Source organism: Sorex fumeus, unplaced genomic scaffold (genome assembly GCF_029834395.1).
Source record: "Sorex fumeus unplaced genomic scaffold, SorFum_2.1 ptg000044l, whole genome shotgun sequence".
Lineage (NCBI taxonomy): Eukaryota > Metazoa > Chordata > Mammalia > Eulipotyphla > Soricidae > Sorex > Sorex fumeus.
The window spans coordinates 32,093,065-32,120,292 of NW_026606101.1; the positions used below are offsets into that span (position 1 = coordinate 32,093,065).

Sequence of the window (27,228 nt, forward strand, 5' to 3'; positions counted from 1 at the left end):
TACTAACTATGAAACTTAAGAACAATTTGCCTCTCCAGATTCAGCTCCTCCTATGTAAAACAGAGACAATAAAACTTCTGCAACTGAGCCAGTGGGAAAGCTTGACTAAACTCAATGATGGCCTGGCTGTGCCAATAGTGCTTCAGTGACAGCCTTTGACTTGCATTTCATACCTTACCAGGAGGTAGCTGGAGCTCTCATCTAGTGTTCTCAGTGGAGGAATAAACCAGAGATACTCAGTTTTGTGTGTTTTGATGTACGTCAGCAAGACTTGTCAGGAATTCCTTATAACTGAGGTTTGAGTGGTTTCACTATCATTTATGGAAAGTAGATAATTAATCCTACAGTTAATCTGATATACTCAGTGAAAGCTAAAGTCTGATATTATGAATACAGAATTTCCTAAGAAGCTAAAATCTTGGTTATGAGGAGCATTAAAATATCCAAAGACTTTAATTGAGTTGCCCTGGGATACATATTTCAACTGTTACCTATTTGATCACATTTTACAAAATTTATTTGATTCAAGTGTACTTGATATAAAACACAAAATACAGCACCCAAACCACATTCATAAAGTGGAAATATAAACTGATACTCTTTTTTGTGTATTTGTTTTTGGTTTTGGACCACACCTTGTGGTGCGCACTCAGGGCTTAACATGGATTGGCCAGCTGCATGCAACACAAGCACCCTACCCACTGTATTATCACTCCAGTCCCAGAAAATTATCACTCTTTTATGTAATCACCTTGGAGGTACTTAGCCAGTGTTAAAATAGGATTTGTTTTCCTTTGAGACAATGAGTACATGACTCATAAAAATAACAAGGGCTGAAAAGTCATCCTTTAAAATAATGTCCCTGCAGCACATACTGGGGGAAAAGGCAGTTCAGATAGAGAAGGAAACACCAAATAAAGGATGTTTGGAGGTTTTGCTCCGAATGTGAGATGCATGCTGAAAGTAGACTATCGACCAAACACAATGGCCACTCAATACCTCTATTGCAAACCACAACACCCTAAAGGAAAGAGAGAGCGAAAGGGAATGCCCTGCCACAAAGGCGGGGTGGGATACCGGGCGATGGGGTGGGAGGGTGGGAGGACTACTGGGATCATTGATGGTGGAGAATGGGCACTGGTGGAGGGATGGGTACTAGATCACTGTATAACTGAAACCCAAGCACAAAAGTTTGTAAGTCTACATCTGTACCTCATGGTATTTCACTAAAAAAAAAGTAAAAAAAAAAGTCTTCTCCAGATCTCTTGGGGTCTAAGATTTTGAATTACAATCAGTTCTAGACAAAATAATTTCCTAGGACTCTGGTATCTTTTTGAGCAGGATGCTGTTGTAGGTCCAGTTTATTTGTTTTTGATTTTTTCACTATAAATTTGATTTTTTTTTCTTTTTGGGTCACATCCAGGGTTGCTCCTGAAAGTGCTCAAGAGATTATATGGGATGCCATGAATCCAATCCTGGTCAGCCCTTGCAAGGCAAATGCCCAACTCCCTGTACTATTGCTCTGGCCCTAAATTTTTTTTTTTTATAATTTATTTATTTATTGAATCACTGTGGGAAAAGTTACAGAGCTTTCGGGTTTAGGTCTCAGTCATGTAAATATCAAACACATTTCCCTTTACCAATACTTATTTTTAACCCCAAACCCCAATAGACCCCCACCTCCCACCCCTCCCAATTCTTGTGATGCAGATGAGTTCTAGTTAATACTCTATCTACTTTGACTAGATAGATTGTTTCGATAGAAGATGCACAATTATTGTTTAGAGTTTACGACCCACCCCCCACAATCAGATATGCTGAAACAGCGTAGTGAAATGATTTGCTTTCTACAACTTGGTTTAAGAGTAAAATGATGTCGTGCGGCCGCTATTGCGGCCGCGCGGTTTTGAATTTCTGCTATTTTACTTATTGACCCTGGAAGAATTTCTATTAAAAGTTAGATAGTTAAGAGATTGGTTTCTGTGCCCTGGAGTCGTGGCCGTGCTGGAGAGCCGCTCGTGGGGGGCAGCTGGTGACCTCGGTGGGGCGTGGGGGACGGCCCACAAAGCCCCCCTTCCCATGAGGTCCCTGCCGCTCCCGCCGAGCCCGGCTCAAACCTGCTGTCCACAAGGCTCCCGTGCGGCCGCCATCTTTCTTTCCAGAGAGGAGCGGGCGGGCCGGTCAACACCCTTTCCCCTCCGGGCAGGCTTGGTGGCGCGGTTTAACACATAGTCCATTTGCTTTTCTGCTCCAAGCGGCTGGTTCTCTGTGCTAAGTCCTTGTGCCTCCGGGGCCGTGGCTGTGCCGGAGAGCCGCTCGTGGGGGGCAGCTGGCGACCTTGGTGGGGCGTGGGGGATGGCCCACAAATGGCCCTAAATTTAAATTATTAATCTTTTAACTTCACTGGGATATTTTATTTATTTATTTATTTATTGCCTTTCAGGTCATACCCGGCGATGCACAAGGGTTACTCCTGGTTACACTCAGGGATTACTCCTGACAGTGCTTGGGGGACCATATGGGATGCTGGGAATCGAACCCAGGTTGGCCGCATGCAAGGCAAGCGCCCTACCCATTGTACTATTTCTCCAGCCACTAACGTCACTGGGTTAGAAGAAAGTTAAGCAAAATGATTTAAAGAAGCTTTGCAGTTTTATAAAGATGCTTAAATTTTTTTCGGATGTATTTAAAGCAGTCTCTCCTTCATTCTAAATTGGGGCTGAGACTAGTCATTAGGTTTCTTATCAGGAAACTTCCATACACTTTACATGGCTGGCCTTTGGAGAGAATCCAAGTATATGTCCAAGACTGGAAGGTGTGGCGGTATTGTCCTCAATAAAATCCATTCCAATGAGCTTGGGTGGGAACAGGGGAGCTTCAGTTGAATGAAAAACTTTCCTGATTGAACTGATCTTCCAGAATCCTCTATCTGTTTTTACTAGGAGGTAGGTGGGAAAGGAGCTATGTTTGGTGAGCTTTGTTCTTCCTCAACAGGTAGCAAGAAAATATGATTAAAGGAAACAGCAGTGGGCTTTCCTCAGCAATTCATTGCCCTGTCAATATATTCCCCATTCTTCATGACTTAATTCTCTGATTTACTTACATAGTAATCTTGGTCAAGACCCTTTCTCCCAATTAAATGCAATTGTCCAAGAGATACCTGGAAACAATGAGTTTAGAAAATTGTTTTAAACTAGTATCAATATAAATAGAGAAAAAAAACATTTTTACTAAGTGATTTCAGTATAGTATACTGATCATATTTGATACAGTTGATTTGTCTTTAAAAAAACATGAAAATGTTCTAGGTACTCAACATATCATTGAATAATTGGTTGATATTAGGTCATTGGTTTCCTCATTGTCAGGAAATTGGCCTGATGTAAAATCCAGATTGGTACATAAATTTAGGGGCCTCAATTCTTGGCCCATATAATCTTACAAATACTAGAGCATCTCATTCTTAAGACAGACACTTCTGAGTCTGATTTTTAAAAAAACCTCATATATATTAAAAACAACAGTAGATAAAAAAAATTAACTTCTCTTAATTACTTCCTACAGATCACAGATACTCCAACTGGAAGGAAACAAAGAAGAGAAAATGTCTCTTCCTCCTATTATTCAAGATTGTAAACCCTTCTGACAAACTTAGAAATCTAAGCCCCTTGTAATTTGCATGTTCTAAACATTCAAGATTTTCTGTATACATTACTTGTATCTGAACATCTCCTCTTTCTGCCAAAAATTTATAGTATTGGTATATGTCCCAATCCAATATCTCACTGTTAGAACTCAGATTTTCAGGTCTTTCAGTTAGTCTCACTTTTTCCACTGGAAAACCTTCATTTTTTTCCAACTTGTCAGCAACTGTGAATAGAAACAAACGCAAAAACAGGCAGAAGAATCAGAATAGTAAGAGACAATGTGCAGGAAACATCGGTCTATTCTAATATTGTGCAGAGATCAGGCCTACTAAAGGAAAATGATTTTAGGAAATAGAATTTTGCTGATTTTGGTCTATTTACTTCTGAGAAAAGCAGAAAAACTCTTTGCAAAGTATGAAAATATCAAAACCATTTGCAAAGTATGAACCTATATCTAACATTTATCTGAAGATTTTGGTGATGAAGCTCAAGGAAAGAAGATAGAATCTAGCAGGCAACTGAGCACTTACCACTGACTTTTTCCAGGATGGAAAGTATAAGAATAATAACTGCTCTTGAATTATGAAAGTAAATAAAATATGCATGATTTTTTTTAAAAAAGCATGCAGTTTGGACTGCCTTGTAATCCTCATGTATGTGCAATGATTTATTATACATAGCACCTGAAATTTCAAGGTAGTTTCTTCTCTTTTTATGTTCTCAGCTCTGAACTCTATAAAAAAATATTTATTTGGATATTATTCTAAACAATAGAAATTAAAAAGGTGGATTTTTATCTTTTGCCCTAAAGCTATATCTTTAGCTTAGTTCCAAGATTGCAAAATTAAAAATTATATTCAACTTTAAAATTATTTCAGGAATATATTAATCTCATGTGGCATTTTTGTAGACAAGGCATAAAATAAAGAATATAGATTTTTTTGAATTATTTTAAAGGGCAGTGGTAGGGGTTGGAGCAATAGCACAGCGGGTAGGGCATTTGCTTTGCATGCGACCAACCCGGGTTCGATTCCCAGCATTCCATCTGGTCTCCTGAGCACCGCCAGGGGTAATTCCTGAGTGCAGAGCCAGGAGTGACCCCTGTGCATTGCCGGGTGTGATCCAAAAAGCAAAAATAAATAAATAAATAAATAAATAAATAAATAAATAAAGAGCAGTGGTAGATTTCCAATGTGCCAATGTATAATGTATATAACTTATGTCCATTTATCAAGTTGTTCCATATTCTAAATTTTTAGAACTAAGAAAACTGATGACTATTTATTGATTTACATTCAACTTTAAATTTAAGGAAACAACATTGTAAGAACAAGTAGTTGGGTTATGCACTTAAAAAATAAAAGATGAGAAAAACCACTGAGAATTTTTTCTTAAAAAAGGTAGCCCAAAAGTGTGTAGGGCATCTGCGTTGCATGTGTTCAACTCTGGTTTAATTTCTGGCACCCCATATGATCCCTTGAGTCCCACTAGGAATGATCCCTAAGTTCAGAGCCAAAGGTAAGTCCTGAGCATTAATAATAATAATTTTGGGGTGTGCGCCTCAAAAAGTCAGAAACTTTTATAATGAAAGCATAATATTATAACATATGTGAAAGCATAATACTTAAATATTTTCATGGGTAAACCTACTGGTATTGGTATTTTAAAACTTTCTTGGCAATCCATTATATATATAATATATGGTTTACTCACTATAATCTGCCACTTTCTTGTAATGATTTAGGGCAACTTCACAATTCTGTAGAACATTAATTCCTGACAAATATCTGTACCCCTAAAATAGACATGTATATTCTTAGTATTCAGCAAATCCTAAATTTATAACTTCTATATTTGACTACAAGAATATTAAATTTACAAACCAAAATCATCTGAGACATCATGCTTCCTCCAGCACTTCCAAAGGTATAGTATATTAGGGCCTGGAGTGAAAAAAATAATATGTACATATGTAGGCATATGTGTAATTCATATGTAGGTCATCATAATTTGACAATCAAATGATCTATTGCCTTTAAATTTGTAGTTTAGCAATAAACTTTGCACTACTCCAAAATAAATTCTTTATTTCATTCTTTCTCTGTAAAGATGACTACTTTTTAGTGGGAAAAGCCTATTGAGCAAAAGACTCTGTGCAAAATGTCTCCATGATATTTAGCTTAATAGGAACCTATGGTATTTTTTAACTCCAAAATTCTTTGACTATTGTGTTCTTTCTGTTATATACCACACCAGAGCTAGCATCTTTACATAAAAAAATGAGACTCTAGGAGCTGAAGAGAAAGCTCAGACGGTAGAGCATCTGCCTCAAATGTGGCCAACCCTTGTTTGATGCCTGGCATCCCATATGGTCCTCTGTGCACCACCAGGAATAATTCCTGAGCATAAAGCCAAGATTAACTCCTGAGCACACTTGGTGTGGCACCAAAACCACCACCACCATTATCAACAAAACAGAATCTATCTTCAATGTACTTGTCAAAAATCCATTGTGAGGGAGGGTTCTAGAGGGTGGAATAGGAGGAATCCATATTTACTTCCTCTATGATAACAGAAAATCTACACCAAAATAAGGGTTAATCTTCAGGGAAGCAAACCAGCAAACCAGAAGCCTGTATTAGCAGAATTGCCACAGTAAGAAATAAAGAGGCAGCAATCAGCCTAAGAGACAGATTTGAAGAAATGCCACCTCAAGAATGAAGAGGCCTATCCGGGAAGAAATTGTTCAGGTATAAAACTGGGGAACCCAGGGGTTGTGTGGTGGGTGTGTGGTAGGTTGTACTGAATACTTCAATCCTAACAACCAGCATAGCAGAGATGAATCCAGGAACTTCCACGCTGAGGGCCAGGGTGAGGGGAACCTAGGAAACAGTTCTTGCTCATCTCTGAGAGATAACTTGCACTAAGAAACAAAGCAGTAGCACCTGTTCAATCCATAGTAGAAGGAATTCCTAATACTTCATCTGTAGAATTGATTTTTTTCCATACCCAGCAGTGCTCAGGGTATAGATATTCCTGGCTCAACATGCAGGAATCACTTGTGGCATGCTCAGGGGATCAGATGGGATGCTGGTGACCAAACCCCAGTCAGGCTTATATCTGCAGTTTTTGCCTGGAAACATATAGATTTAGGGAATAGACTATGATTCAGAAACTTGCCAAGTACCATCTTGACAACTTTTCACAGTCTTGTTAATAATAGCACCAAAAGGGTCGTCAAATTGGAGCTTACCCTCTAGGTCTGTAGATGCTGTGAAGAAGTCTACAAGAGGGATTGAAAAGACATATATCTAGAAGCCCACCCCTGTCCAATAAACAAGACCGTTCTCTACAGTTCTCACCTGCCTATTAAATAAGACACCCTTGAATCTAGTAATTTCCCAGAAACAGTCAGGCAGCAAGCAACCCTGTGTTGACAGCTCTCCCTTGCCTGTCCAACGTCTGCTAGAAACTGTTCCTCACCAGACTCCCAGCAAACCCTCTTGTCCTCTGAAAGTCCACTGAACTTGAGGTCCCAGCCCTGTGGGAAACCTTCTCAAGTAATTCTGGTGGAGGTTGTGGTGGACTTTGAAATAAGATTTTTGAATTGAATACTACTCAGCTAGAAGAAAAGATGAAATCTTGCCATTTGTAACCATATGTATGGGACTGGGCAGGAGCGATATCACAGCGGGTAGGGTGCTTGCTTTGCATGCAGCTGACTTGGCTGACCTCAGTTCGATTCCTCTGCCCCTCTCAGAGATCCTGGCAAGCTACTGAGAGTATCGCGCCCACACAGCAAAGCTTGGCAAGCTAACCGTGACCTATTTGATGTGCCAAAAACCGTAACAAGTCTCACAATGGAGATGTTACTGGTGTCCGCTCAAGCAAATCGATGAACAACAGGAGGACAGTGCTATACAGTGCTATGTATCGGACTGAATGAAGTAATTTTAAGCAAACTAAGCTTCAGAGAGAAAGACAAAACCAGCACAAAGGGTGGAAAGAGATCCAATAGTTGGTGATGTGAAAAGCACTTTTGGAACATATGAAGTGACAGAAAACTAATGTTACTGAATAAAAATATTTTAAATAAGTTAAATAGAAGGCAAAATTGTTCCAGGATAGACTAGAACGACCTTACCTTTGCTTGATCATATTTCATTCCTATTCCATAAGAAGACAAAAATCCTAGTGCCTAAACCACCGAAGAAAAAAAGGAAAATTGAATAAACAAATTTGTCTGATAATTATTCTTATCTACATTGAGAAGGGGTCTCAAAAATTTAAGCCAAGTTTTGCATTCTTATTAAATTATTTTTATAATTTTATGACTATAAATCAACATTCGTGTATACTCCACTATATCACTAAAAGTTCAATTCTATTCTTCATCATAAAACTGATTCCATTTACCTAATTTACCCACCCACCTTCCCTTTACCATTCTGGTAACCATTAATTTGGCCTTATAGACTATATAATACATCTTGACTCAACTATTCTTCGGTAAACACTTAGGTTGTTTTAGCAATTGATTACAGGATTTAACGCTTCAATGACTAACCATATGGAGGTATGCATATCTATGTGTTTGCCTTTCTTGACTATAAAAACTTTATCCATTATTTTTAATTTTGATATTTTAATTGTCATTTAAAATAAAGTGTGATACATATAAAAACTAAAACATGAAAAACTATATTGACTAAAATGTGAAAATTTTATCTTCACAATGTGGTAGAATGGTAAGCAAAGTATTTATGCTTCCCAAAGATAGCAAGTTAAGCAATAATATATAATCTCTAAAGCCTTATGTGAATGCTAGAAACTGTCAAGAAATCATAATGATGTCAGAAAACTCAAAATAAATATAAATTTACAAAAACTTTAAGAAAAGTTTCATTCCACTCATCACCATTTTTATAAGGCAGCACAGTTTGGGATCATCAGGAGAAAAAACACAATTGGGGATTCTTCCTTGGGAGAGAAAAAGAATAGAAATTAAGACTAATGTTCGAGATTTACTGGATAATGTCGAAGTTACTGTTTTCTCTTTGTCTATCTTTGGATTATGGGGAAGAAGGGACTCCTGAGAACAAAAAAAAGCTTAGAAAGCTTAGTAGCACGTTGCTATATCATAACACATAGCATCTACACACAAATACCAGCACAATAAGATCATCCTGTGTGAAAGCAAAAGAGAAGAGAAGAATTGGTGCCCAACATTCTGACAATGTCCAAAGAAGTTATTTTAAATCTTATTTGTTTGAAGAATTGATGGAACTGCCATGCTTAAATGCCAGAGACCACTATGCTTTGTGCAAAGCAAGTGCCTTATTCTCTGTACTATAGTCTGTCCCAAGTTCTAGTAACTTATAAATATTAGTGGTATTTTTTTAAACTTTCAAGTTATTTTGAGATATATGTGGTAAAATATCTACCCTACTACCTTTCTAAGGGCACAGAACACACTGAGCAAATAGTACAAGGTAGTATTTTAATAATACTATTGGCTGGAGCCATAGCATAGAGGGTAGGGCATTTGCTTTGCATGTGGCTGACCTGAGTTTTATTACTCCGCCCCTCTCAGATAGTCCGGCAAGCTACTGAGAGTACCTCACTTGCATGGCAAAGCCTGGCAAGCTCCCCGTGATGTATTTGATATGCGAAACACAGTAACAACAAGTCTCACAATGGAGACATTACTGGGCCCACTCAAGCAAATCAATGAACAACAGGAGGACAGTGCTACAGCTATAATACAGCAGGTAGGGTGTTTTCCTTGCACATGATCAACTGGGGTTTGATCTCCAGTCCCTTGTGGTTGGGATACTACATATCCCTGAGCACTGCCAAGAGTGATACCTGAGTGCAGAACCAGGAGTAAGACCTGAGTACTGCCAGGTGTGGTCCCCCAACCCCCAATCTCCTCCCACAAAAAATGATAATTTAGAAGTTGTTGCAACAGTTAGAGAACCTGCAATACCAGAGGGAGAAAGTGATTACAAAACTCTGAAAAATAAAACAGAAAAATTCTACTTTTAAAATTCCTTACCCTTTCCCTTCATTCATTGTCACTGTTGATCCGATGATGGGGGGTGGGCAGTGGATCTCACACATGCCTGATTGTGGTACTCCACTACATTTATCTATTGTGTTCAGTGAGGGCCACATATCAGGTTGTGGTGTGCACACTTGCTTACTGGGGTTACACTTTAAGCTGAGACACACTAGTTATGATTGTAGCACTCGCCAGAGATCACCATTCTGAACCATGATGCTTGTACATCTTTTTGTTGTGGTGGTGGTGTTCACCAGGGGCCAGATGTGTGTGGTGCTCACACCCATTTGGCTGCAGTATGGGCAGAAATCACTGGGGGTGCCAGAGATTACAGACAGAGGAACTACCAGGATTGTGTTTGGTGCATGCACTAGCACTGGGGACTTGAACTCATGATTATAAATTTGAGAGGCATGCATTCTAAACCACTGAGCTATTCCTCTGGTCCCAACAAAAACTCTCTAATTGGGAAATTACAAATATCAGCCATAAAAGATAAATCCACAGGGAAAAATTTCAGAGAACCCAGAAGCTCTTGGCCATAATGATTAGCCTTAAACAAATTCAGTTCATAAAGATTAAAAATGGTGGATATATTTCCAAAATCATGAATCAGAATATAAAAAATAAAGCGTATGGAAAAAATGAGAGAAATATGACTCAATCAAAGGAGCAAAATAAATCTTAAATAAAACCAGCACAAATGAAACAGAGCTACAAATTACGAAGCAAGTATTCTATTTTATTTTATTTTATTATGCTTTTGGGGTCACACCCAGCAATGCTCAGGGGTTATTCCTGGATCATGCACTCAGAAATTACTCCTCGCTGTGCTTGAGGAACCATTTGGGATGCTGTGACTCGAACCTGGATCTGCCGCATGCAAGGCAAATGCCTTACCTGCTGTGCTATTGCTCCAGCCCCAAAGCCGGTATTTAAAAAAATCATCTAAGGCTCATAGTCATTTAAGGAAGCACATATAAACAACTGAAAATCAGAAAAATGATCACTGTCACTGTCACTGTCATCCCATTGCTCATCGATTTACTCGAGTGGGCACCAGTAATGTCTCCCTTTGTCCCAGCCCTGAGATTTTACCAGCCTCTCCTTACTTGTTTTTCCCAATGCTGCCATATTGGAGGCTCTTTCAGAGTCAGGGGAAGAGACCCATTGTTACTTTTTTGGCATATTGAATATGTCACAGGTAGCCTGCCAGGCTCTGCCGTGTGGACAGGATACTCTCGGTAGCTTGCCAGGCCCTCTGATCTATATCTATATCTATATCTATATCTATATCTATATCTATATCTATATATTTCCCTCTATGATTTGTTGCCTACTGTCTGAACCCCATCAAGTATGGTGTAGAAATTATGGAAAATGAATAGGGAGTGTCTTATGACATTTCCAGGAGTATGTGAGGCTCGGCCCAAGTGTGTGGAAAACGGCCTGGAGTGTGGAAGCAGTTGACAGTGGAGGTTGGCTGCCGGAGCTGGGTCCCTTAGGGTGGGGTGGGCTCTCACCTGCCCCCCTCTGGGGCACCCAGAGTGAAAACAGTCTGGTGCGGAGTCCCATGGCATGGTTATGGGGGCCTCATTTTATGCTGCCTTCCGGGAGAAGCAGTCGTGAGCAGAAAAATGATGTCTAAACAAAATAAAAATAACAATTTTTTTTTATAAAATTTACAGATATCCTAGATCTGAAGACTACCTAATAAAATGGGAAAATTCATTACAGCAACATAGCCTTGATCACACAAAGTAAAGAACCAATAAACACAGGTTACTTGAAATTATCAAGTCCAAGGAATAAAAAATAAAGAAAAGAGAAGAAAACAGAGAGACAGATAAAGGGTAGGGTACTTGTATTTCATGAGGGGACCCAGATTTGATCCCCGACACTACATATGGTCCTGAGCCCCACAGGAGTGATTCCAGAGTGCAGAGAAAGGAGTAAGTCGAACACAGTAAGGTATGGCCCCCAAAAAAAACAAAACAAAAAAGACTAAGATCCTTACAGATCATCAACAGGAGAATTAACACATCTTTGTTGAAGTCACAAGGGAAGTACAGTGACAGAATAAGGGTAGGAAACTGTTTCAAGAAGCACTGTAGCACTGTAGCACTGTCCTCCTGTTGCTCATCGATTTGCTCGAGAGGGCCCAGTAACGTCTCCATTGTGAGACTTGTTGTTTCTGTTTGACATATCGAATATGTCACGGGGAGCTTGCCAGGCTTTGCCGTGCAATTGCCTAAATTTTCATAAATGTGAGGAAATAAATGGACATTTGAATTCAAGAGGCATTGGAAACTCTAACGAGGATAAACTCAAAGATGCCCATTCCAAGAAACATTATAATCAACGGTCAAAAAGCAAAGACAGAGAGTCTTGAAAGCAGTATAGAGAAAGAAACTCACTATGTGCAAGGAATCCCCATAAGGTTAAGAGCATATATCTTAGCAGAAACATTCAGGACAGAGAGAGAATGTAATGATATTTTCAAAATGGTGTAAAGAAAAATTTTTATCATTAAGATTACTATATTTGGTAAAACTGACCTGAAAAAGAGGAGAAATAAAGACTTTACCAACTAAATACAAACTGAAAGAATTCACTGTCTCTAGGCTTACCTTATTAAAATGACTGAAATAATTTAATCTTTAAATTAAAAGGAAATTATGTTAGACAGCTACACAAAACTATCTCAAAACAAAGCACTATGGAAAGATACATACCTAGACAAATATAGTATCACATATAATGATGACTTAAGAGTTACTTTTTCTTATATAGAATTAAAAAATCGAAGCATAAAAGATAGGTACAACTAAAAATCCATATTAATAGACCAAAATATGGTTGGGTATAACTTGTATCATTGATAACAAATTGGGAGAGGAAGAATATATGATTGAAATTAAACTGATATATATTTAAAATATTATTTTTTTAAAAATTTTTATTAGTGAATCACCGTGGTGTACAGTTACAGACTTACAAACTTTCATGCTTGCATTTCAGTCATACAATGATCGAGTACTCATCCCTCTACCAGTGACCATTCTCCACCACCAATAATCCCAGTATCCCTCCCACCACCCCCACCCCCAAACCCCCCACCCCTCCTCCAAGGCAGGGCATTCCCTTTTTGTTCTCTCTCTTTTTTGGGGTGTTGTAGTTTTCACTAGAGGCATTGAGTGGCCATTGTGTCTACATTCCATGTGCAACTCCCAACCCGAGCTGGTCCTCCAAATACCCTTTGGTTGGTATTCCCTTCCCTATCTGAGCTGCTTTCCCTCCCCGCCCCCCCCCCCCCCCCCCCCCCAGCATTTGAGGCCAGCTTCCAAGCTGTGCAATAACCTCCTGGTCCTTATCTCTACTATTCTTGGGTATCAGTCTCCCAAAAGCAACCAGTGTTGGCACGGATGTGGGGAGAAAGGGACTCTCCTTCACTGCTGGTGGGAATGCCAACTGGTTAAGCCCTTTTGGAAAACAGTATGGACAATTCTCAAAAAATTAGAAATTGAGCTTCCATTTTACCCAACTATACCACTTTTGGGAATATATCCTGGAAAAGCAAAAGAGTATAGTAGAAATGACACCTGCACTTGTATGTTCATTTCTGCACTGTTTACAATAGCCAAAATCTGGAAAAAACTCGAGTGCCCAAGAACAGATGACTGGTTAAAGAAACTTTGGTACATCTACACAATGGAATAAATACTATGCAGCTCTTAGAAAAAAATGAAGTCATGAAATTTGTGTATAAATGGATCAACATGGAAAGTATCATGTTAAGTGAAATGAGTCAGAAGGAGAGGGACAGACATAGAAATATTGCACTCATCTGTGGTATATAAAGTAACAGAATGATTTAAAATATTGTTCCAAATATGAGAAGTTTTATGTAGTCCCTATAGTTAGTGCAATGACAATACCTAGTGAAGATATACAAAAGAAAACAGGAAGAAAATTACATCATGTTATTAAAAAATTAATGTGCAAAACATGGAAGGGAATCAAGAAAAGAAAATATATATATCTAACATCAGGGAACCCAAAGATGTGAGATAAATATTGACATTATTTAATGGCTAAATAGTAATATATTAATAGATTTTAGTAATCTGTTATACTGTATTAATGTTTTTCATTCAATAAACAAGCAAAAAAACCTCTATGACAATATAACAGTTAAAAAACAAAAACAATAAAGAACAATTGGGCAGCCCTCATTCATTGCTTGTGGGAATGATGACTGATCCAGCCTTTTTGGAAATCAGTATGAACATTCCTTAAAAAACTAGAAATCAAGTTTCCATACAAACCAGCATTCCTTTCCTGAGAATATACCTTAAGGTCCCAAAAACAAAATGCAAAAAAAGACAGCAGCACTCCTAAGTTCATTGTAGCACTATTAACAATAAAAAAAAATCTGGAAACAACCCATGTGCCCAGGATCAGATGACTGAATAAAGCTATGGTACATATATACACAGTGGAACGCTGCACGGCCATAGAAAAAATGAAGTCAATCAATTTTCTGATACATATGGATCTGAAGAGTATCATGCTGAATAAAATGAGTCAGAGGCAGAGTAAAATGAAAGTCAGGATGATTTCACTCATATGTTGGACATATCAACAATATTAGGGAAATAACTAATGCCCCAAAACATTAGAAACAAAGAGCAGGAGAACCGTCCTTAGTAGGAAGCTTGGGGGGGTGGTTAGGTCAGGGAAGGGACCATTAATAACAATAATAGAGGGAAGTGGTCACTCTGGACAAGGACTTGGTGCTGGAAAGAGGTAAAGGAATATGCATGATACATTATCAGTAACAGTGTAATAAAGCACAGTGAATAAAAGGAAAATAGAAGAGGAAAAAGTGCCTGCAATAGAAGTAGACTGGAAAGAAGGAAGGAAAGTAGGACACTGGTGGAAGGAAGTGGACACTGGTAAAGGGACTGGTATTGGAACATCCTATACCTGAAACTCAGTCATGAATAACTTTGTAACTTTGTAATTCATGGTGATTCCATTAAAAAAAAATAAAAAGAGTTGGACAAACTGACCTAGACTGAATGTTCTACACACTACCAACAAACAAACAAACAAACAAACAAACAAACCAAAAAACCCAACCATAACTTCTTCTCTGGGACATATATCTCAGGAGATAGCTCAGTGGCTTAGAGCATTTTGTTTTACAAGCTTAAAGCTCTAAGTTTGATCCCTGGTGCTGCCAAATGCTCTGGGTGCAGTTCAGAAAATCCTACTGTTTGTGCCTGGCAGTTCTACTCTCTGTAGAATTTCCTAGAGCAGGAAATTTCCAGTTGCACTGTAGCCAGATGTGTGCAAGAACAATTCAGGAGTGAGATCCTTGGTAAGTACCACAAGGAAAGAAGTGCAAGCACCACAATCAGGAAGCGAAGTCTCTGGTGAGCACATGTATGAGCATTGCAGTGACTCCTAGCAAGCACTTCAACTAGAACGTATGTGAATACAATTCAGTGATTGTGTCCACAAATGTGTGCAGGGACTATAAAGTGTAAACCCTGGCAAGCGACACAACTAAATACAACAGCAGTACAACAGCAGGCCAACTCATCACAACAACAAAAGACAGGAATGGGAAGGAAAAAAGCACACATAGACCATTCTTCAGGTGAATCCTATGTTAGGCTTAGTGAATTTAAGAATATTAATAAATTTAAGAGTCTTGAGATGATATCAAGTGTTCACATTTCTAGAATGAAGCTAGAAAAATAAATAGCATAAAGAACACTGGAAATTTCAAAAATGTGAAAATTAAGCACCACACTTAAATATCCAAAGGACCATAAATAACAAGAAATATTAATCTTGAGAAAGATAACCCTAGTAATTTCTTACAATTTCTATGCTCTCATGCATAATGAGATATTTCACAATCGTATGGTGCAGTAGTTGCTGATTTCCAAACTTGATGTTTCCCAAAGTGCAATTTCTTTTTTTATGGAAAAGAATTATGTTTCTTCACTTCAAACATAATTACTTTGGGGGGTGTAGCTGATATCTCAACGAACTTTTTGTATATTGTTTAGCAAACAAAATACATATGTAGCAAAAAATAGAATTCTAATACTTTTGAATAAACACCAATGTTTGGCTTCTTTCCAGGATACTTTCTATTTTCTTTAGAACAACTACTTTTAATTTTGTTAACTGCTTTCTTTTGATAATTACCACCATTATGATATATAATAAATTACTACTTATTATTCATTTATGTATTTTGCATATTACCATAGATTTTCTACCTGATAGGGGTCGTTGATATCTATTTCTCATTTTTTCTGCTCGCTCTTAATCTCAGTAGAGTTGCAATACAATTTTTTCTTGTTTTTTGGGATACCACACCCAGCAATGCTCAGCAGTTACTCCTGGCTCTACACTTGGGAGACCATATACGGTGCCAGAGATTGAACCCAGGTCAGCTGTTTGTAAGGCAAGTACTTTACCCACTGTAGTATCACTTTGTCACAAGAACACTTTTTTTTTTTAAAGTAAGAACATAATTGCAAAGGGTTTTTTTTTTGCCCCTAATAGTTTTAAGATTCTACTCATTTAGCGCTTTATCAAGTGGTATCAGTTTTAAAAATTCAATTAACTTGAGAGAGAGAGAGAGAGAGAGAGAGAGAGAGAGAGAGAGAGAGAGAGAACAAAAGGGAATGTCCTGCCACAGAGGCAGGGTGGGATGGGGGGGTTGGGGGATGGGAGGGATATACTGGGACTCCTGGTGGTGGAAAATGGGCACTGGTGGAGGGATGGGTACTTGATCATTGCATAACTGAAACCCAAGCACAAAAGTTTGTAAGTCTATAACTGTAACTCATGGTGTTTCACTATAAAAAATTCAATTAACATTCTTATGTATAGCATTGGCAATAAGCATTTCTTTTTCTTGGGGCCAGAGAAATAGAACAGCAGGTAGGGTGCTAACTTTGGCCAATCTGAGTTTGGTCCACAGAGTCCTACAGCTGGTCTGAGTCCTCTCTCTCTCTCTCTCTCTCTCTCTCTCTCACACACACACACACACACACACACAGACAAACACACATCAAACAAAAATCTTGCTTTCTTTTTCTTGTTTCATAATTTAAAACAGTCTGGGTTTAGCCATTCCTAAATATTTGATGAAGGATTTGAAGAGCCAAGGATCATAGACAGAATCTAATGATACACTGTAGACTTGCTTTCAGCTTGGCATGAACCCAATAGTCTATACTCTTTTTTAAAAAAATTATTTTTATCAAGAACAACGTTATTTACAAAGCTGTTCCTTATACAGTTGTTCCAGGCATTTAGTTTTCTAACACCAACAGTGTGACCTTCCCTCCACCAATATCCCCATTTTCCTTCCCATCCCCAACCTGCTCCCCTTAGACACCGAACAAATTTTCTTTCTTTCTTTCTTTCTTTCTTTCTTTCTTTCTTTCTTTCTTTCTTTCTTTCTTTCTTTTTTTCTTTCTTTCTTCCTTCCTTCCTTCCTTCCTTCCTTCCTTCCTTCCTTCCTTCCTTCCTTCCTTTCTTCTTTCTTTCTTTCTTTCTTTCTTTCTTTCTTTCTTTCTTCCTTTCACTTTTTGAGTTACACCTGGCAACGCTCAGGGGTTACTCCTGGCTCTGACCCATAAATTATTCCTGGCAGTACTCAGGGGATCATATGGGATGCCAAGGACTGATCTCAAGTTGGGCACATACAAGGCAAATGCCCTACCCACTATACCATCACTCCAACCTCAACAAATTTATTTTATATTACTTGTTCCAACAAAAATAAGAAATGACAAATAGAATGATCAGAAAATAAATCAGTAAGAGCCAATTTGTAATTGTTATAGGATTTTAACCTACATAAACAAGGAAAATAAAAACCTTTAATACAACATAATAAAATGCTTCTTCTCGGTAATCAAAGTAGAGAGGGATTAAAGTGGGAATCATCTGCCTCACAGGCATGGGGAAGGGTGGGATGGGGTTCTTGGTGATGGAAAATATGCACTGGTGAAGGGATGGGTGTTTGATCATTGTATGACCAAGACTTAAACCTGAAAGCTTTGTAACTGTTCTCATGGTGGTTCAATAAATAAATTAAAAAAAAATGCTTCTTCTCATTTACATAAGTAAGTTTTCAATTCTGGAATCCAAGAAAAATTGCATTAAATTTTATTTTATATTTGGATCTCATTATGGTAATAATCATGTCTTACCTGTCAATAATAAAACTTTTAAGGAAATTCTGTGTTGAATGGGAAAGGATATTCGCCGAATACACACCTGACAAGGGGTTGACATCAAAGATATACAAAGCACTGGTTGAACTCCACAAGAAGAAAATATCCAACCACATCAAAAAATGGGGCGATGAAATGAACAGAAACTTTCTCAAGGAAGAAATCCAAATGGCTAAAAGGCACATGAGAAAATGCTCTACATCATTAATTATCAGGGAGATGTAGATCAAAACCATAATGAGATATAATTTCACACCACAGGGACAGGCCCACATCCAAAAGACCAAAAGCAAGTATTTATTTCATTAAGTTTTCTCACTATAACCCACCACTGTTTTTGGGCCATGAGAATATATCCCAGAGAGGCAAAAGATTATAGTCAAAGTGACATCTGCACTTGTTTGTTCATTGCAGCACTCTTTACAATAGCCAGAATCTGGAAAAAACCCGAGTGCCCGAGAACAGATGACTGGTTAAAGAAACTTTGGTACATCTACACAATGGAGTACTATGTAGCTGTTAGAAAAGATGAAGTCATAAAATTTACATACAAGTGGTGCTACATGGAAAGCATCATGTTAAGTGAAATGACTCAGAGAGACATAGAAAGATTACATTCATCTGGGGAACATAAAGTAACAAAATAGGAGACTAACACCCAAGAATGGCCGAGATTAGTACCAGAAATTTTGCTCCATGGCTTGGAGGCCAGCCACACATGCTAGGGGAAAAGGCAGCTCAGATAGACAAGGAAGCACCAAATAAAGGGTGTTGGGAGGATCCTCCTAGGATGGGAGAAGCATGCTGAAAGTAGACTATAGCCCAAACATGATTGCCACTCATTGCCTTTTTTGCAAACCACAACACCCAATAGGAGAGAGAGAACAAAAGGGAATGCCCTGCCACAGAGGCCGGGTGGGATGAGGCGGGGTGGGGGTGGGAGGGATACTGGGATCCATGGTGGTGGGAAATGGGCACTGGTGGAGGGATGGGTATTTAATCATTGTATAATTGAAACCCAAGCACAAAATTTGTAAGTCTACAACTACCTCATGGTGTCTCATTAATAAAAATTTAAAAAAAAAAGAAACAAAGAAAAAAAAAGAAATTCTGTGTTAATATATTTTGGAGTTTACGTGAAATAGGTAAAGCCTAGTTATGTAAATCCCCCCCTTTTATATAAATACTGTAGTTTGCAAAGTTGTTCATGATGATTTGTTATGGGCATTCAATATTCCAACACCAATCCCACTACTGTTATCATCTCTTCACCATTGTCTCCAATTTTCCCAACCACTCTCAGGCCTGTCTCTATAACAGGCCAACAATCATTTATTTTATATTGCTTGTTTTCAATAAGTTGCTAATGGAATGATTAAAAATATTTCCTGAGAAGAAAATTAGTATAAATTATTATATCTCATGGTGGAGATGGTAAGTCCTTGTGTCCTTATATGAAGGATTACTAAAATGTTGCTACAGGTTGTACCTGCTGTGTTTCTGTTTGTCTAGTTGAGATTGGTTGCCTTATAGGTTATATCCAATCCAATCTGGTGGGCTACTATTGAATTATCACTATTATAAAGGTTGAAGATGTCATAAAACTGAGAAGGCAGCCACATGCTCCACAAAGTCCAGAATTTTTAACTGTGTTGTACAGTTGTAGTTAAATTCTTAATTGGGTTTAGGTGTGGATGTGACTGCCTGGGATTGCAGAAGTACAGGGAGGTAGATCTTTCTCTGAGAATGCCATGAGAATTCAGACACAAATACCGGTATACCCGAATTTTCACCCACATACACGAATTTTCAGCAGGTTAATATCTGACTGAGACTCAGTCCTGAGACAATGGAGTGTGACTGGAGGCATGGTGGCAACTTTTCAGTGTGAGAGCAAACAGCTGTCAGGTCTCTTTTTGGGTGGGCACTGGGCTAATCTTTCCCCCTACCCCTTTGTGGAGTCCCAGTTTTCTCAAGCTGAGTGGGTGTTTGAGAAAATTTTTCATGGCAAGTTGATCTCTTTTGAGATTTATTTATGAGTCTCTGGAGCAAGGTTATTAGAGTTTATATGGTACTGGAGGTGATTCGTGGACCTAGTCTATACTATATAACCACCATTATCGAAATCCATGTTTCTAATTCTTTATCTAGTTTGTGTTAATGTTATATTTTTTAATAATTTATTTTATTTTTATATGGGTTGTTCATAATAATTTATTGCATTCAATGTTCCAATACCAATCCCACACCATTACACCTTCCTGCTACCATTATTTCGAATTTTTCCAGCCACCATCCAAGCCTGCCTCAGTAGCAGGTACTAAATAATTTATTTTGTATTGCCTCTTATGGGGGTGGAGTGATAGCACAATGGGTAGGGCGTTTGCCTTGCATGAAGCCAACCCAGGTTCGATTCCTCTGTCCCTCTTGGAGAGCCCGGCAAACTACCAAGAGTATCCCGCCTGCACAGCAGAGACTGGCAAACTGCCTGTGATATATTCAATATGCCAAAAACAGTAACAAGAAGTCTCACAATGGAGACTTTACTGGTGCCCATTCAAGCAAATCAATGAACAATGGGAGGACAGTGCTATAGTGCTACAGTGCTTCTTATGAATAATTCTCTAAAAATGATCAAAAAAGTTTTCCTTGGAAAATAGTGTGAAGATTGTTGAAACTCACCCTGAGGCCATTGAGCCCTTGTGTAAGAGATTACTAACATGTTACAGGTTGAACATTGTATACTAATATTACACTCTCTCTCTACTTTGATTTGATTCAATATTTCGACCCTAGACCCACCATTATTAAAATTTGGGATTTTACCCCAACACTCAGATCTGCTGAAAAGGCAACCACAGACAATTTGTTTTCTATTGCTGGTTATGAATAACATATGATGTCACAAGGCTGCAGTAGTGGCTGTGCGATTTTGGAATTCCAAAATTTTGACAATTAAATCTGGAGGGATTTCTGCCCAAACCTGCTGGGTTCCGAGATTTGTTTCTGAGTCTCTTGGATCATGGCCGTTAAGCAGCTTGATCAGGAACCAGAGAGGGAGGCTGTTTATGGGCAGCGACTCAGGGTCTCGTTGGGGAGGGGAGGAAAGGCCTGGCTCTAACTCCATCCCATGAGGCCCCGCGTGTCTTGTCACTGTGGGCCCAAACCTGACTGTCCAATGGCCTCTGGAGGATGACAGCCACCGTGCCGCCAAGGGGGAGCAGGTGGGTATACTAATATTTTTTTTAACTGAGATTGGTTACCTTCTACATTACATCCTATCCAATATTGCTACTCCTAGTACATCAGAAACATAGAGTATGAGATGTCACATGGTTGCATTTGGGGTCACACGCTTGGGGAATTCTAAAATTTTAAATAAGGTGATACAACTGGAGTTAAATTTTTAACTGAGTGGTAACTTTGGGGTCTGAGGCATCTCTGCAGCCTACTGATCTCTTGTGAGAGTTATCTGTGAGTTTCTGGATCATGACAATTAATTAGCTTATATGGCACCAGAGGCAGTTCATGGGCATGACTGTCAGGCTCCCAGAAGAACGGGGGATGAAGAGGAGGTCATTCATATTTGATGCCATGAAAGTCTGGAGATTTTGGTCACAAAACCTGCAAACCTGAGTTTTTCAGCAGATTTTCTCATGGATGAGGCTCACCAGAGCCTGTGGAGATCCATCATGATCATAGCAGTGATTTGGTTATGGAGGTTTTCAGCTGCCAGGACTCTGTTGGGGTGGTGTCCCAAATATGACGTTCAGCCTCACACTGGGTCTGGAGGTATCTCTGCAGCTTGTTGATCTCTTTCGAGATTTGTGAGTTCAGCATATAATTTTGTTAAATGTCTTGCTAAAATCAAGTTATATCAAAGACTGACTAGTCAGTTAACATAGAAAATGAATAATTTCTCAGTTTCTCTATTATGATATAAAAAAAAACAGTATTTGAAGGCAACCAAGGCAGTGCTGGGATAATAAATGTTGAGTATCAAACTCAGGTCTTGCATATGCTGGATACCTATTCTAACACTTGAATTGTTTTCCTAACCTAGAGCTGCATGACTTTTAAACTAGGAAATTTGACTATAGATTTTAGTTTCCCACAGCTTAAAACTCTAATTTGTAGTAAAGTAGCACTGTAGCACCATCCTCCTGTTCAACGATTTGCTCAAGCGGGCACCAGTAACATCTCTATTGTGAGACTTGTTACTGTATTTGGCATATCAAATATGCCACAGGGATCTTGCCAGGCTCTGCCGTGCAGGCGGGATACTCTCGATAGCTTGCCGACTCTCTGAGAGGGACAAAGGAATTGAACCCGGGTTGACCGCATGCAAAGCAAACGCCCTACCCGCTGTGCTATCGCTACAGCCCTAGTCGTAAAGTATAAGTTTAAATTTTATTTAATGAAATGTTAATAAATTTGTTATTTTGCCTATTCCTCTTTAGTTTCCAGAGTTACCCTTTTAAAGAATTTTACCATAAATGTTATTACAAATAGAACGCATCTTCTATTCTGGTATGGTACTCTTATAATCCTTATAGTACAAAAAGGCTGAATTGGCTGGCTCCTTTTGGAGATATCGTTAACCAATATTAAATTTCTTAATTTTCTTGCAACTTGACAATTTTTTTATTCTGCTCAATTTAGAATTTATTTATGTAAAAACATAAATTGTGTTTTTGTTTATTTATGTAAAAACAGCCGTCGCCACACTCCAGGACGCTTTCCGGACCCACGTGGAAGCTCCGGCCGAGACTCACGCACGACTGAAGACCCACAGAACAAGATAAGCGGAACTTTCTGAGACCTTGGACTCCAGGCTCGGCGGACCCAGGGACAGAGCTTCTCTGCTTGCTCCCACCAACCACAGCCGTCGCCACACTCCAGGACGCTTTCCAGACCCGCGTGGCAGCTCTGGCTGAGACCCATGCACGACTGAAGACCCACAGAACAAGATAAGTGGAACTCTCTGAGACCTTGGACTCCAGCTCAATGGACCCAGGGTCAGAGATTCTCTGCTTCCTCCCACCAACCACAGGTGGCAAAGGGATTCTAATCAGGAGCCCCACCCTACCCTGCCCTGTCTGCTTCCATCAACCACCCAGGGATCGAATTGCGCACAGGAGACTCACCTTACCCAGATAAATACCCCACTGGCAGACTTCCACTATCGACACTACTTCCACTACCCAGCAGTCGCCACACTCCAGGACGCTTTCCAGACCCGTGCGGCCATGGACACATCATAAGACACTAAATACCCATCTTCTGGAATTGTATCGTATTTGATAGGGTTCAAATATGGTAATACCTACAAGGGTGATTAGAGGTCGCCCCAAAAGCCTCTATCCCTCTCGGAAAGACTGGCAAGCTACCGAGAGTATTCCGCCCGCACAGAAGAGCCTGGCAAGCTATCCGTTGTGTATTCGATATGCCAAAACCAGTAACTACAACTGGTCTCATTCACCTGACCCTGAAGGCTTCACCGACATGGCAGCACTGAGAAGGTTGAGAAAGGAGAGGCCGACAAAATCTCAAGGCCGACCTAGGCTGCCACAACGAAGGAAGACAAAAATGATCATCTGTACTTTCAATGCACGTACGCTAGCATCAGATGCATCCATCGAGGACCTGATGGTACAAGCGCGAATGATCAAGTACGACATCATTGGTCTTACCGAGACAAGAAGGCACAAATCTCACCATGCCGTTTTCGACACTGGAGAAGAATTGTTCCTCAGAACATGCGATAAAAGAGGTGTTGGAGGCGTCAGTGTCCTTGTCAACACAAACTTGGCCAAGAGCATTGATTCATTCGAATGCCTAACAACCTGAATCGGACGTTTACATTTGAATAGATGTGGCTCACTGCCTGCAGTTTCTATCTTCGTTGTCTGTTGTCTACGCACCAACATCTCATTATGATGAAAGAGAAATCAAGAAGTTCTACATGGAGCTAGAGAAATTCTTGGCATTGTCACCTAACAGCTTTACAATAATCAGGTTTCAGTATTTGCTCCTTTTCTGAGATGAAACTGAGATGAGATGAGATGAGATGGACTTTAGAATGATTAAACCTTAAGCCAGGGGGGAAAAATGAGTCCAAAGAAAGGTTGTATTAGAGTTAGATGACATTAATGACACTTTCTTTAGTTTGTAAAGGTCAAACTCTGCAAAATAGCTTTATTTATAAGGCTTGGTTCTGAATTTTAACACTGTGCTGTGGTTTTAAAGAAATCGTTAAAGTCACTGGGATTTGAATAGGAAAGAGTTAAATGCACAGGATATTTTATGTACATTACTTGGGTTCTATGATAATAATTTAGAAATTGGATTCTATGATAATAATTTAGAAATTAAATATTTCTCCCTTTTACTTTTTAAGTAGGAAATTATTAAAAGATAAAAATGGTTAAGCCAAATTTTCTTTAATTCTTGTATGAATCCCAAAAACACCCATGGCCATTACTTTTAGCTTAAATTGCATATCAGAGTGTGAATCAACCTTAATGAGCAACTCAGGTACTGTCTCTAATCTTAATACAGGAAAAAGCATTAATGTTAAGATGAAATGCTTCCCAGAGAAAGGCCTAGAATTATCAAGGTAATTATTGGGTTAATAGGAAAATAATTTTCTTTTTAATAGTAGTACAGTGCTAGTAACTATAAACCAGTATAAAATGTAAAATCTTTGACACTGAGCTAAAACTATTCTAAAATTAAAAGGCATGGTAAAATATACATATTATTCAGCTCTTCCTCCGTATACTAATAATCGTCAATTATTGTAATAATTTTTGAAATAATTTCATAGTAAAGATATCTTAAACTGTGTAACTAAAAAGTGAACTGATCAAAGTTAAAGTTTTTTCTGAGATCAAAAATATTATGGTGCTGTGAAGAGAAAATTTTGAGAAAAAAAGGACAGTGTTTTCTTTTTTATTCATATATTTTTTTTTTATGATTTTGGGCCATACCCAGCTGTGCTGAGGACTTACTCCTGGTTCTGTACTCCAGAATCATCTGGAGGTGCTCAGGGGAACAGAAGTACTTCTGGGAATCAAACTCAGGTTGACTGCATATGAGGAAGCACCTTACCCACTGCATATTCTTTCTGTATCCAAAAGCAGTTAAACAAAATTAAGATATGGACCAGAGAAAGCTGACAGTGAGGAAGGCCTGGGTTCAATTGTTGCTGCTCCATATGGTACCGACAGTGATTCCTGAGTATAGAGCCAGGTGTGAGCACTGAGCACTGCAGAGTCTGACCCCCAAACAAAACCCAAACAAAAATAAAATAGAAATAAGCAGCACTATGCTTAGAGACTGCCATTATTGTTAGGTGCAATGTGCGTGATTTACTTATTGATTCTTAGAGCAAATGAAGTTTAATTCTACCTGTCTGAAAAATGAGAAGATTTTCTGCTGAAACAGTTTGCTTATGTATATAAAAAAGTAAGTCTAATTTTAAATAATTTGTTTCATAAACAAGAATCAGAAATAAAGAAAATGAACTTTTAAACTCCAAATGGCATATTTTAATATTTATAGTACTTTCACTAGACTAGGACTCTTTTATGCTAACCATTTCTTCCACTCTACCATTTTTTTACTCAATACTTTTTATTAGATGCAGAATATTTGAAAATTAATTCAATGACTGTTCATAACTTTAACTATATTTGTTGCTCTTATCTGGTTTTCCTAAAGCTTATTTTAGACTTTTGTGAGAAGAACCATTCAACATTCATAAAAATAAATATTACTCTTCCCCCGCCTTTTTAACTTCATCCAGCTTCCCTGTAACAGAATTTGAAATTACCTCCAAACACCAATGCCCCCTTTATGATAGGAATTCATATCTTTCTTCCCTTTGTAAATTCAGTTTTCTGCATGTCATCTGCCCCCCCCGGCCTTCTCCTATCTGCTATATTTCGGTTCATCTGATTGCTCCACCCTTTCCCCCTGGTGGAGAGGTATGTTCCTGCTCTCTTCTTATCTCCATCCTTTTCTCTATCTTTCATTATCATTGCCAGAATACATTTCCAGGTTCATTCTTTTCCTTTGAAGGGGAATCTCCCAAGCAATAACCAGGTAGGACCAGTGTCAATTCTGGCCACGCGCTACTTTGATCCAGCAACGTTGGGGGCCATCAGTGCCATCACAGTAATGCGTGGGGGACCACATGGTGGCAGGCATTGAGCCTGGGGCCTCCACATGTCAGGAATGTGCTGCAATCTTTGAGCTCTTTCCCCGTCCCTGTTCTCAGCTCCTTTAGCACATTTCTAAACCATCCTTACAGTACCCCGCAATATTTTTTGTTAGTACAGGTCAGATTCTTGTATTAAGTGGCACAGACAGCCTGAGAAGAGTGATAGCAACACATGACCAGTCCAACAAACTGACTGACTACATCTGGCCACACTGGTTCCAGTAACCAACCATAGAACTAAGAATTGCTTGCAACATAGATATCTTTCAGTTGTTCTTCATACAAACAGATAAATCAACTACATGAAGAACTGCAGCTGAAAATATTTTCCTATTGAGGTGAAAAGAAAAAATTTGTAATCGAATCCAGCAACCATCAGAGTAGAATACAGCTGTAGTACTGGACAGTTCCATAGTCTTCCTGCTCATCCAAATGTCAACACTTTAGTTGCTAGGTTATGGGAGTTCTTGGAGGAAGAAAAATCCGGATAAGGAATGAAAATGTTAAAGTTAGATATCAGAGAGGGCCTAAGAAGAGTTTGCTCAGACTCTTGGCCAACCAGTATTATAACATTTAAAGAAACAGTATAGCTGAATTTTGTATAGAAAGTCAACATTAGACTTTCAGGCAGTGAATTTGCCCTCACCCACATTTGGTCTTCTACTGAGACCACATGCATACATAAAATGCACAAATATTACTCTTAATTTTACAAACGAGTAAATTGAGACTCAGAGTGCTGGTCATGAAGGCAGTGTTAGAGGTGAGATGTAATAGCAGAACATATTGATTCCAAAGAACAAGCTATTTCTATTAAAAATATTACATGGCACTGCTCATTAATATTTTTTAACGTTTGTGAAGGGATCTTGCAGTTATTTGATTTTTTTTAATAGCAGCCATATGAAATAGTGTGATCCTTATTCACACTTTTCAGTATGGAGAAGTCAGGTTTCTGGGGAAGTAAATTATCTATGTATACTGAATGAACAAAAATGTGAAATTCATTAGGTT

The 27,228-nt window shown here is 38.7% G+C and overlaps 1 protein-coding gene across 1 annotated transcript in view; it reads right to left on the minus strand.

Annotated features, from left to right (window-relative positions):
* SEL1L2 (SEL1L2 adaptor subunit of SYVN1 ubiquitin ligase) overlaps positions 1 to 27,228 on the minus strand; it is a 174,827-nt gene that overhangs the window by 55,859 nt on the left and 91,740 nt on the right. Inside the window, exons 5-9 of the mRNA XM_056121630.1 lie at positions 7,792 to 7,845; positions 5,531 to 5,590; positions 5,361 to 5,442; positions 3,716 to 3,870; positions 3,104 to 3,160 (exon numbers count right to left, since the gene is read on the minus strand). Coding sequence (XP_055977605.1) covers positions 3,104 to 3,160; positions 3,716 to 3,870; positions 5,361 to 5,442; positions 5,531 to 5,590; positions 7,792 to 7,845 — 408 coding nt within the window. The remainder of the gene's footprint in view (positions 1 to 3,103; positions 3,161 to 3,715; positions 3,871 to 5,360; positions 5,443 to 5,530; positions 5,591 to 7,791; positions 7,846 to 27,228) is intronic.